Raw genomic sequence first — 12,766 nt, 5'->3', positions numbered from 1 at the left:
ATCGTAAAACGGCAACCATCTACTTCGGCGCTACTCAGATATACCAACAGAGAACATTGAGGTCCCTTTAGGCAGAATTAGAATAGACTCAATGAATGAATTAATCTGTTGCCATTCTTCTCGATTGACACTATTCTTGATCAGTCTGTTGTGATACCGATAGGCGGATACGGCTATCGTTAGACAGTACTATTGAATAAAGGATCAGGCGATAGAAGTACTCACCATGATGAGCGAGCTCAGCAGCATGGCCTGGATACGCTTGGTGCCCTGGTGCCTGAGTGGAATATCAACAACAGTTTGTTAGCAAATGGTGGGGGGGACTCACTCTGTGTGCAATAATAGTGTTTAACATATTTTATTAATGACAAACCTCATTTCTCTATCCCACAACATACAATTATCTGTAAGTGAATTTCAAACAGAGATTGAACCACAAAGACCAGTGAGGTTTTCCAATGCCTTGCAAAGAAGGGCACCCATTGGTAGGTTGGTAAAAAAAATGTAAGCAGATATTGAATATCCATTTGACCATGGTGAAGTTATTAATTACACTTTGGATGTTGTATCAATACACCCAGTCACTACAAAGATACAGGCATCCTTCTTAACTCAGTTGCCGGAGAGGAAGGAAACTGCTCAGGGATTTCACCATGAGGCCAATTGTGACATTAAAACAGTTACAGAGTTTAATGGCTGTGATAAGAGAACACTGAGGATGGATCAACAACATTGTAGATACTCCACAATACCAACCTAATTGACAGAGTGAAAAGAAGGAAGCCTGTACAGAAAACAAATATTCCAAAACATGCATTCTGTTTGCAACAAGGCACTAAAGTAATATTGTAAGAAATGTGGCAAAGAAATTAACTTTTTGGCCTAAATACAAAAATTGGGCAAATCCAATACAACACATTACTGAGCACCACTCTCCATATTTTCAAATCATAGAGGTGGCTGCATCATATTATGGGTATATGTGTAATCATTAAGGACTGGTGAGTTTCAGGATAAAACATTTGCAGATTGGAGCTAAGCATAGGCAAAATCCTAGAGGAAAACCTGGTTCAGTCTGCTTTCCACCAGATACTGGGAGATGAATTCACCTTTCAGCAGGACAAAAGCCTAAAACACAAGGCCAAATCTACACTGGAGTTGCTTACCAAGTGGCCGAGTTACAATTTGACTTAAACCTACCGTAATTTCCGGACTATAAGCCGCTACTTTTTTCCCACGCTATGAACCTCGCGCTTTATACAATGACGCGGCTAATTTATGTTTTTTTTTTCCCCCCCCCACAAGATTCATGCCGCCAAAAAACTGAGCACCGTCACATAATGTGACGTAAATCGAGCGCGCTCAAACTTGCCATCATTCTGATTACGGTAGTCATTTTGTCACCCTCATCATGGCAAAGACACGGAGAAATGCATATGATGCAGCTTTCAAGTTGAAGGCGATCGATCTGGCTGTTGGAAAAGGAAATAGAGCTGCTGCACGGGAGCCTTAATGAGTCGATGATAAGACGTTGGAACTGTGCAGATCCGACTGAAAGCCATAACAATCGCCACCGCAATGAAGTTTGACTTTCTTGGTAGGCTACTGTTTACTGCTATTTATTTTTTATTTTTGTTACAAGCCATGTTTCGTTAAAGCCTATTAATTTTTGTTACAAGCCGTGTTTCGTTTAAAAGCCTAATTATTTTTGTTACAAGCCGTGTTTCGTTTAAAGGCTGTGTAAAGTTCATTTGTTTCAATGTACCGGTAGGCACTTGCGGCTTATAGACATGTGCGGTTTATTTATGTACAAAATACATATTTGTAAAAAATTCAGTGGGTACGGCTTATATTCAGGTGCGCTTAATAGTCCAGCAATTACGGTACTTGAAATTCTATGGCAAGACCTTAAATGGTTGTCTAATAAGGATCAACAACCAATTCGACAGAGCTTGATGAATTTTGAAATAATAATGGGCACAATCCAGGTGTGGAAAGCTCTTAGAGGCTTACCCACCTGGCTTACCCAACCCATTATTTTTAATATATTTTGAATTCAGACTGTAAAACATCAAAATGTGGAATAAGTCAAGGGGTTTGAATACTTTCTGAAGGAATTGTATATATAGTATAACATATAACTCTACTAACTAGGTATATTCTCTATAGTACATCTGTGTGGAAAGTCAAGTATGCAAATAAAACGTTTCTACATCCTTATATTATTACTAGAAATTACTAGAAAAATTTTAAAATATGAAAAATTCCAATGGCATCCTGGAAGTGTGTTGACCCAGATGTTTATAAGCACCTTCATAAGCACAGTACCTGTGCCTCTGCATTACTAACTCATAAAAGTGTGTCATCCAGTGGTGTGTATTCATCAGTGCTAAGGGAAGCCGGGCTTCCGTATAAATTTGACAAAGAAAAAAACGAAATAATTTATATTTTGTCTCTCTTTGTTTCATAATTGTACTTCAATTTGCAAGAGGCTGAATTTATGTCACCGGAGAAAGCAGCTGAGCGAGTGAAACAGCGCCCCTCTGTCTCTGTATGTGTAGCCCATCTATCTGATGCTGTCTGGTCAAAAAGAGTATGACATTGTTGCCGCCCGTACCATTGAATGCATGGGATGCCAGCGAGCATTTGGCCTCCCTATAAAAAAGTATAAAATAATATTGGATTTGGCTTCACACCAATCACATCACATCAAAAGCTAAACGTAATTAGAAAAGAAACTTGAATTGTTGCATCTCGTTGAATTGTTGTCCCTTTCCCAACTTAGCCATAGATGGAGATAGTGATTTGGACTGGTGGTTTTCCTTAATTCTCCGTACTGGCCAATGATTATGACGGTGATTATTATCCAACCATAAATTCATACACTGTGCCCCTTGCCTGAGAGGATGGAAGTTCAATATGTAGCTAGATGTAGTAGGCTAATGTTAACTAGCTGGCTCATCGTTGCCCATGAAAGTTAGTTAGCTAGCAAGCGTAGCTAAAGTAGAGAGCTGCATTCCCACTGGCCCCGACAGATAGCATTGCAGCATGGTCTGCATTTTTTATGCTGAAGGTGAGAGCGGGCATTCAGACAAACAACTTTGGGATTATTTCTAACCGTTGTCTTTCTGTTTTGGATGCGTTATCTATTGTATTAAAATAACCTATCGTGGCCGGATCGAAACTGGGTGACTTTTATGTTTTTCCAGTCGTTCGTAATGTGCAGTAGCCTATATCATAAATGTATTGGAAAATGGCATCATCATTTGGGATATTTTTGGGCTTGGTCTCATTAAATATCGTTAATGTAGGGGTCATAAAATGTATTTAATATATGTCTCATGAGGCTCAGGCAGCATCAGGTTAGAATTTTCATGCTGATCAAAGCTCTAATCAAATCCAGACATATTTATATGCTTTATAATGCTTCCGATTTTGGCGGGAAATACCGGGTTACCTGGAAGAAAAGTGATTTGTTCTTGGGATGAAGCATTTGTAAAATACCAGGAAAATATTAAACCCTAGTACCAAACCAGTCACTCCTGAGTCAGAAAGGAGAACCCCCGAGATGAACCTAATGTCCATGGGAAACCCTGTAGCGTGGAGGTAATGAGTGTGACTCACCCAATCTTCACAGTGTCCAGGGTGTGGCAGGGGGTGCCATACACGGGCACCTTGCCCATGATGAACATCATCACTTCCGCACGCTGGTAGTCTGGCAGGTTGCCACCAAAGAACCCTGTGTGACCATGGGGTAAATGAATGCGTTACAAAACTTTGTCTGTTAAATTGTCAAACGATGCAAATATTTTTCTTTGGCACTCTTTGGCACAGGAATGGCGCATAGACAAGTTATTTCCAATCATACTGTGTGTAGAGCATACAAATTCAAATGCATGTAACTACGAGGTCAACATTAAAAAGTCACCCTCTGCAATTTCAACAGCCTGGAAATCAATATAAAAAAAATATAGGAGGGCTCCAGAATAACTTTTTCCTGTGGTGGCACCAACATTTTCATAAATTTTCATAATTTAAAATATATTTTTTAAATGATTGTGATTAATTTTATTGTCTGAAAACGTCCAAAATACATGATCTACATGTCAAAACAAGTTGGTTGGAGATGAAAGAAATTGTTCTTTATCAATTTACCTGATTTTGCTTAATATTACTTTGGACAAAAACAAGACGTCAATATTCCTGTAATGCTTTTTGTATAAACATCTTAAATTACAGCTCAATTTCAGCAAATTCTGAATATGCGATTAATCCCAGCCAATCCAGCGATTAACTCAAATAAATGTTATCATTTGTGACCCGATTCAGGAAACTAGGCGTATGTCTCAAGTCATGACTTCACTGGAGAGCCGTTTTAACTAAATTTTTTAAATCAAAATGTCAAAAAGTTTTTTTGGCAGAAATGCCTTCTCGAACATGTGAACTTTCATGCGCCTTAATAACAAACTTGTATGCCATCTGTAAATACGAATCACATTTTTTAATTAAGCCACAGAAAAAGTCAGCAACCTTCCCAATAGCCATGATTGGCTAAGATATTGAGTGGGCTGGACATGCCAAGAGAGGAGTTTGGATTGGTCTGCCATAAAGAAGGCTTCTGTCTATTTAAACTGGTCTGTTGGTAATCCTGTCGAACGCGGCTTAACATTTTTTTATTGTGTAGTGGAGCTGCATAAGTGTTGTTCTCCACTTTCTGGAGGATCGAGTTTTGAAATCAGTGGAATTAAATTATGATAGCTAAAGAGATGGAGAAAACACCTGTCTCCGGATTACATCTTCAAACTAAGGGCAACCGTGGCATGGCATCTGTGACAGGGCGATGCGTCCATCATGCATGATGATGTATACAGGTAAAATAGTCTAGCGTTAGCTAGCTACATTTTCTGATATTACACGTTTCTGACATTTTAAGATATTACACGATTCACAGAAAGTGGTTTCATTTCGAGCTAAATTGTACCATTAGCTAGCTAGCTAGCTCCCTACCTGACATTATTCGTATCCCAGAGCCGTTTGCTTTTCAGGTTAGAGCCTAATGTTAGCTAGCTAACATGGAACCTGGTTGGTTAGCTCCCAGCATATTCATGCAGGGTAGTAACGACATGATTTGGCACTATGTTCATTGTTGTTTAACTAGCTAACGTTATCTGGCTGGCTCGTTAGCTAACGTTAGATGTGTGATCTTACACGTTGTTTACTTAGCTAGGAAGCTAGCTTGAGGTCTTAAGCTAAAGTGTACTACACCCGTTGAATATGGCCGGTGTCAGTAAACGTCTGCAAAAAAAGCGTAATGAAATTGTTGCCAGCGGAGCTGGTTAGGCTGTTTTCGTATTATCGAGAGGTAAACAAATCATCGTCCAGAGCGTCAAGTGTGCACTCTGAACGTTGCGAGAGCAAAACGAGATGGGTGGACAAAGAGCTCTTCACTAGATACCAAAACATTCAAAAGGCCATTTTCTCAAAAGTGAGTTTACAAGTTTATCAACTTTCAAAGCAGAATTACTTTCCCACTGTTCCTCAAAAATGCAGTGTATGATATACAATTTTGTTGCTCTGAGTCTCTACTTTTATCCCACGCTAAAAAAGCCATTTAAAACTTTGCTACATAAGACAGAATCCAGGTGGTGAGTCACATTTGGCAGATGTTTTAAAGTCCTTCAAAGCGCTATTGAGATGGTATGATTCAAGACATGTTTTAGATAGGCTTACATTTAAATCTAACATGTCCAACCAGGAAAGATAATGGTATTTTTATGTGCAACACCTAACCAGTGATTGGCATTCATTATGGGTTGACAATTGCGCTATTGTTGCTATAACTTTACTGTCTAAATATGGTTATTAGATTATTTTGCGAAATAGACAATAATTAAAAAAACATTAAATTTACATTTAATTTGGGGCTAATTTACCATCTGACTCTGAGGAAGTGGAAACTCAAAACCCTTTAGCCAGATAATTAAAGGGATACTTTGAGATTTTGGCAATGAGGGCCTTTTTATCTACTACCCAGAGTCAGATGAACTAGTGGATACCATTTTTATGTCTGTGTGTCCAGTATGAAGGAAGTTAGAAGTAAGTAGTTTTGAGAGCAAATGCTAACTAGAGTTAGCGCAATGACTGGAAGTATATGGATATATTCTAGCATGCATGGTATCCATGAGTTCATCTGACTCTGGGGAAGTAGATAAAGGGCCTCATTGTGAAAATCCCAAAGTTTCTCTTTAAATATAATTTCCTGCTAGTTAACCGTGTAACAAAATAATCTAACAGTAAATGTAGGCCTAATGTCTTAAAATACTTTGCAGCATAGGATGTTGCCTCTATAAAGGCCTATACAATCACCTCGAATGGCAATATGGGCTTCCCGTGCTCCATAGATACTTCAGGGTTAATCGGTCCTAAAATGGTCAATATGGAGAGTTGGGGAAAAAAATGTCTTACCTACAGAAAGCTGGTTGTGACTAGATGAAGTACAGCTACGGATGAGATTTACCATTGAACAACAGCAAGACTTTGGACTTAATCTTTTGAAGCCAGACCGCGACTTGATGCTTTTCGTTGTTATGGCGATAGCTATCGACAGTTAGGTTAGTTAGATAGCTAGTGTCCCTCAACTATGACAAAAAATATACTTTTAACCACTGTATATTTGTTTACCCATTCATCTGCGATGACAGATAACTAGTGTTCATATGGATGTTACATGACAATTAGCTAAAGTTACTGCCCTCGGGGAGCACGAAGACAAGCTGGAGCGAATGACTAGTGTTTTATCGAGGTGGTTGCCGACGTGAGGTGCTTGCACTGGGCAGCAGTATCACGGTGTCGCGGGCAGTAGCTAACCTGGCCAATTTTTCCCTCCCATGATTTTATTGCAAGTAGGATAATAGCCAACTCAAGAAATAATAACTAATATTGATAACCATCTAGATGTCATCTTGATACAAGCACGAACAGCAAAAACACCAGGACACAGTGTCCTTCGCTCCAGCTTGCCATGCACTGCTGTCTGGGCTGCAACGTTGTGGGACGTTAGCCTAGTGTTGTAGCCAATATCAGGGGGACAGTCACAGTAAGCACACACATACAATGCATACAAGCAACAGCACCGCACTCATCATCATTACTTTCATCAAAAATAAAGAATCGTACATTTTACTAACTGAAAATTTACAATTATTTGGGGTAAAACTAACAGTGAATAGTAGTTCAATGGTAAATCTCATTCTTAGCTGTACTCCAAAAGTCACAGCAAAGGGTCACAAAATGCAACTAAAGGTTGTGGTTATGTAGGCAAGGGCTGGTCCTGCATGTCTGTTGCATGCACACCCCAAACTTCCAAGTGCTTATTTGACTCATTATGTATGCCACTTTATTTGATAGCATTATTTGAAAGGATTTAAAGGGTTAGTTTAAGAGTTGGAAAAACAGGGCAGCGGGTCATGAGATTGATGTAGTTGAAGATTTTACGCACGTGCCAACACAGTGCTGCTTAAGGCTGAAATACACTACACAATATATATATACTTCTTTTTTTTTTACCCCTTTTCTCCCCAATTTCGTGATATCCAAATTGGTAGTTACAGCCTCTTCCCATTGCTGCAACTCCCGTAGGGACTTGGGAGAGGCGAAGGTCGAGAGGCACACGTCCCCTGAAACACAACCCTGCCAAGCCGCACTGCTTCTTGACACTGCTTGCTTAACCCGGAAGCCAGCCACACCAATGTGTCCAAGGAAACACTGTACAACTGACAACCGTGTCAGGGTGCATGCGCCTGGCCCGCCACAGGAGTTGCTAGAGCGCGATGGGAGGGTTTGGCGCTGAGCCAATTGTGCGGCGCCTCATCGGCCTCCTGGTCGTGGCCAGCTGCAACATCGCCCGGGATGTAACCCGGATCTGTAGTGATGCCTCAACCACTGCGATGCAGTGCATTAGACCGCTGCGCCACTCGGAAGGCCCACACTACACAATTTTTGCCCAGTCTACAGGCTCTAACCATCAAGCCAAATCGTAGTGACCTAGTAATCGGTATAGTACATACACCTGGCGGCACCGGCGCGGCAGTACAATTGGCAATCAGGCCAGAGTCGGGCTATATTTGCTGGGCTGGTGTAGTAAGGAAATCTTCATGGCAACCGAGGAAGATGCTGCGATCCTTGTATGTGCATTGTTATGCCTGAAGACAACAGTATTGGATAATGGAAAATACCAACTCTGGTTATCCAAATCAACCCTATCAAAGAGATGAGGATATTTAGGCCTATTTTATAATTAGAAAATTGTAATGATGCTGCTGATGACGACGATGATGTCAATATTTTACTTTGGCATGAGTTGGCAGTTGTAGAGATGGAAGAAGACCAGCGTGTCTTGTTATCTTTTTGGTGCCATTTGTTATTAACTTGTGAGGTAGCTGAAGATAACCTTTATAGTTCTGAGTAGCTGACTGGCTGACGGTGGGACATGCCTCGCATCTGCTCTGAGCACTGCTCACACATGGCGGTAACGGCTAATTTGAGGCAGAATATATTCAACATGTTTGAAAATCACTGGGATGTCGTAAGTACTCGTAGAGTGTCCAGGAGCCTTTGAGAGCAGGCATCTTCCTCGGTTGCCATGAAGTTTGCTCCAATTTACTCCTTGGAAGCATTTAGTTTGGAGTGGCGATACAGCATTTGATTTTATACTTTTTAAAACACTTAGCTATACGTTTTATATTTCTAAGACACAGACATGTTATACCTTTACAACTTTTCTTTTAAGTGTTTTATTTCGGGACCACGGTCTTAGTGCTGTTCTTAACACACCATGTTTGGCTGGAATATACCGTAACTTGGAGCTAAAATTATCAGACTAGACCTGGCTAGCTAGGTTACCCGGCTGTCACCGGCAAAGGTTGTCTCACATCGTGGTTGACTCTTGTAGCCGGAACCGCTGTTTCTGACCCGAGTATAAGCATGTCGGAGTCCTCTGATTTGGAGATGCACAGTAAAGCCATAAACTGTCAGAACTGTGGTATGTTCACCATAGTGAAAGAATTTACTGACTTGTACACTTGTGAAAAGTGTAAGCAACTCGTTGCCTCAAAGACCGGATCATTGAACTACTAGAGGAGAACAGGGTCCTTAAAAGAACGTCTCGCTCTGGCTAAGGAGACTTCAAGGCTGCATGCTGTTTTTGATGCGACAATTCTAAATGACAAAGGGGATAATCCAGGGTGTTCTATGAGACTGGGCTCCTCTACAGTAGCTACTTAGGATACTACCTTGGACCACTTTCCTTTATTAACACATCCCACCGATGAGAATCGGAAAACTACTGCATCTTGCTCTACATCATCGGGGGCAAAGTGGAATCGAGGTAGAGGTAGGAGAGGAGGAACATTACAACATATCCTCCCCTCTGCCCTCTCATCCAGACCTGCAGCTCTCTAACCGTTTTACAGCTCTGAGCCCCGACTTCATTGGGGACCTCTGTCGAGGTCCTCTGCCGCTCCCAATGTCTTTCCCACTCCACCACAGCACCCAGCGCAAGCTCCTCTAAATATGGTCCTGGGTTACTGAGTCGGCCATCTCCTGGATCAGCCCCCACAGGCTCGCAGCGGCCTTCTCGTCGACTTCCAGTGGTTGCTGTTATCGAGAGCTCCATAGTTAGGGATGTAGTGATCGCAGAAGCAAGGACCATCTGCTTTCTTGGAGCCCATGTTCATGACATAGATCACCAGGTCCCTACTGTAATGAAGCAGCTTCCGAATGCTCACAGCAGTCATTCATGTTGGTACAAACTACAACAATCTTCATAAATCAGAACAATTAAAAGATGACATCAGAGGGCTCATATACAGGTTAAAAGAGACAGACAAGCGGGTTGTAATTTCTAGGCCTCTACCAACAATACGTCATGAAATGGGACGCTTTAGTCCTCTCCTCTGGCTACACTACTGGATTAAATCCTACTGTTCCTCCATGGATTTGAAGTTCATTGACAATTTTGACCACTTTTGGGAGAGGCCCAAGTTTTACAAGATGGATGGCTTGAATCCAAATAGGAAAGTGACGAAAGTTATCTTGGCCAACATCGAGGAGGCTCTTATGAAACATTGACTCAACAACAGCCCAACCCCTGCTCATGTAATTGTTCCCATTTCCACTGTTTCACAGTGTTATCGTCATACTGCTACAGATCGCGTAGAGGGCTTGGGCTATTACATATCAAGATATCTGGGTGCATGACACGAGCCCGGATATTTTGGTTCTCACAGAGACTTGGCTAAACGGCTCGATCCCGGATAAGGAAATTGACAATACTGATTACAACATCTTTAGGTGTGACACTGAAAAAAGCGGGAGGGGTGGTTATATATATGCGAAATCAACTAGTGTCATCATGTTCTCTAAATATCACTATCCCAAAAGAGTTTAGCTTGTGGTTATATATGAAAAAAGGAAATTGACTCAACAACATATAAGCCAAAATATACATTTATCGGTCGCAGGGATTTACTGCGATTAATCTCATTGTCAGAAAGCATTTAAAATGCACTGAAAACATCTAAAATGCATCATATATATACAGCTAGAGTGTTTCAAATTTCTTGGTTTACTTTGGACAAAATCAGGACGCCAATATTCTTCAAAAAGGGCAATTCTTCCACTTTTTAACCTCATATTCATTAATTCCAGCGTCTACATAGGTGAAAACGGTGCGTTTTTATGATCTGTGGTTAAAAATGTATTCTCTGTGGCATTACAGGGTAGGATTAAAAGTAAGAAAAACGTTCAAAATCTGCAACGAGTTTTTAGCCAGAGGGAGGGTATTTTCTTGCTTCACTGTGAATCTCAATGTTTGATCATCACTATTTATAAATGTCTTCGGTAGAACTTAACTACATTTTTTTCTGCAAAATGTAGACACTGGTATTGTGCTGGAGATGAGGTTGAAAAATGTATGGAATTGCCCTTTAAATTACAGTTGAATTACATCTGAATTTGCGATTAACCACAGCAAAACCAGCGATTAACTTGATAAAAAAAAATATATACATTTTGACAGCCCTTTATAATACAAAACAGAGCGGGATAAAGCCAGAAATACTGTAAGAGGACGACAAGCTTCTTTTGAGCCTAAAATTAATAAAATCTGTGCAATTTTTTTAGGTGGAGATCCTCCCTCAGTTTACAAGGCTTAGCATATTATAATATAGATATTACCAATTGACCATAGAAAAACTGGAAATATTGCAGACTGTGGCTTTAACACTAGAAGTGCATAAATCAGTAATTTGGACTGCTCATGAATTTAAAAAATGTATTACTCTGCCATTTTTAAAGTCATTCCCCCCGCTGTCCTTGACTTTTCCTAAATACGTTTATAGCACACACTGTCGTTGATAGAATCGTAATATCACAAACAGAACTGAAGTTATATCCAGTTTTAGGAGGGCATGTCCTTTTTTAATGATTTTCCCCTTTACATCTCGTTCTCCCAATAGTTGAAGGTGCCATGCCCAGTTGATAATCACCTGAGAGACAGGGCGGGCCATTCAATTGTATTAATCTATTCTAATTATAATCTCAAAAACGGTATGTACCCTATATCAGTCCACCGAATCCAAGCAGTCTTATCAGTCTACTCAGGCCTACTTGGAGTACACAGTGAGCGCGTGCATAATTTACAATGGCAAGAAGACCAAGACGAATGAACGCAGACGCTGCGTTAGCGTTGCTACAAAATCTGAATGAAAACGACTCCGACGGAAGAAATGAATCATGACATCTCGGATGATTATTCTTCTGATTCTGAGCATCAGCCTGAACCTACACCTCCGAGACCTAAGTGGAAAAAAAACATGTCAGCATGAGCTGACAATAATTGACAATTTTTGACTGCTGTCATAAACACTTATATTCATTATAATGCCATTATTGCTTTGGTGCCAATTTTCACTATTTATAAAGCACACTTGGTGCTTATAGTGATGTTTAGGCTACTGATATTTTCATCATGTGTTGCTGACCTTGTGTCTTTGTGGTTGTGGTATTTCTTTTTATTTTGTCGTTGTAAGAAGAAGCTGTTACAGTGTTCCAACACATACAGTGCCTTCAGAAAATATTCAAACCCCTTAACTTTTCCCCCCAGAATTGTGTTACAGCCTGAATTTAAAATGGAATAAATGTAGATTTTATTTTTTTTGTCACTGGCCTACACCCAATGCCCCGTCATGTAAAAGAGTAACTCTTTTAAACAAATTTATTCAAATGAAAAGCTGAAACGTCTTGAGTCTAAATAAGTTCAGGAGTAAAAATATGCTTAACACGTCATATAATAAGTTGCATGGACTCTGTTTAACATGTTTTTTTTTAATGACTACCTCATCTCTGTACAACACATACAATTACCTGTAAGATCCCTCAGTTGAGCAGTGAATTTCAAACACAGATTCAGTCACAAAAAAAACAGAGGTTTTCCAATGCCTCGCAAAGAACGCCTACTAAACAAATCAGACATCAAATACCTCTTTGAGCATGCTGAAGTTACATGACATGTTGAATACACCCAGTCACTATAAAGATACAGGCGTCTTTCCTAACTCAATTGCCGGAGAGGAAGGAAAGCACTCAGGGATTTCAACGTGAGGCCAATGGTGACTTTAAAACAGTTACAAAGTCCAATTGCTGTGATGGGAAATAACTGAAGATGGATAAACACAATTGTAGTTCCTCCACAATACTAACCTAATTG

At 40.3% G+C, this 12,766-nt stretch overlaps 1 protein-coding gene across 1 annotated transcript in view; it reads right to left on the bottom strand.

Annotated features, from left to right (window-relative positions):
- The window catches only part of efr3a (EFR3 homolog A (S. cerevisiae)), a 221,032-nt gene that overhangs the window by 57,590 nt on the left and 150,676 nt on the right, over positions 1 to 12,766 (bottom strand). Inside the window, exons 11-12 of the mRNA XM_039003647.1 lie at positions 3,625 to 3,739; positions 226 to 277 (exon numbers count right to left, since the gene is read on the bottom strand). Coding sequence (XP_038859575.1) covers positions 226 to 277; positions 3,625 to 3,739 — 167 coding nt within the window. The remainder of the gene's footprint in view (positions 1 to 225; positions 278 to 3,624; positions 3,740 to 12,766) is intronic.

The sequence above is a fragment of the Salvelinus namaycush genome, chromosome 11 (assembly GCF_016432855.1).
Source record: "Salvelinus namaycush isolate Seneca chromosome 11, SaNama_1.0, whole genome shotgun sequence".
Taxonomy (NCBI): domain Eukaryota; kingdom Metazoa; phylum Chordata; class Actinopteri; order Salmoniformes; family Salmonidae; genus Salvelinus; species Salvelinus namaycush.
This window is presented reverse-complemented; position numbering and strand designations above follow the sequence as displayed.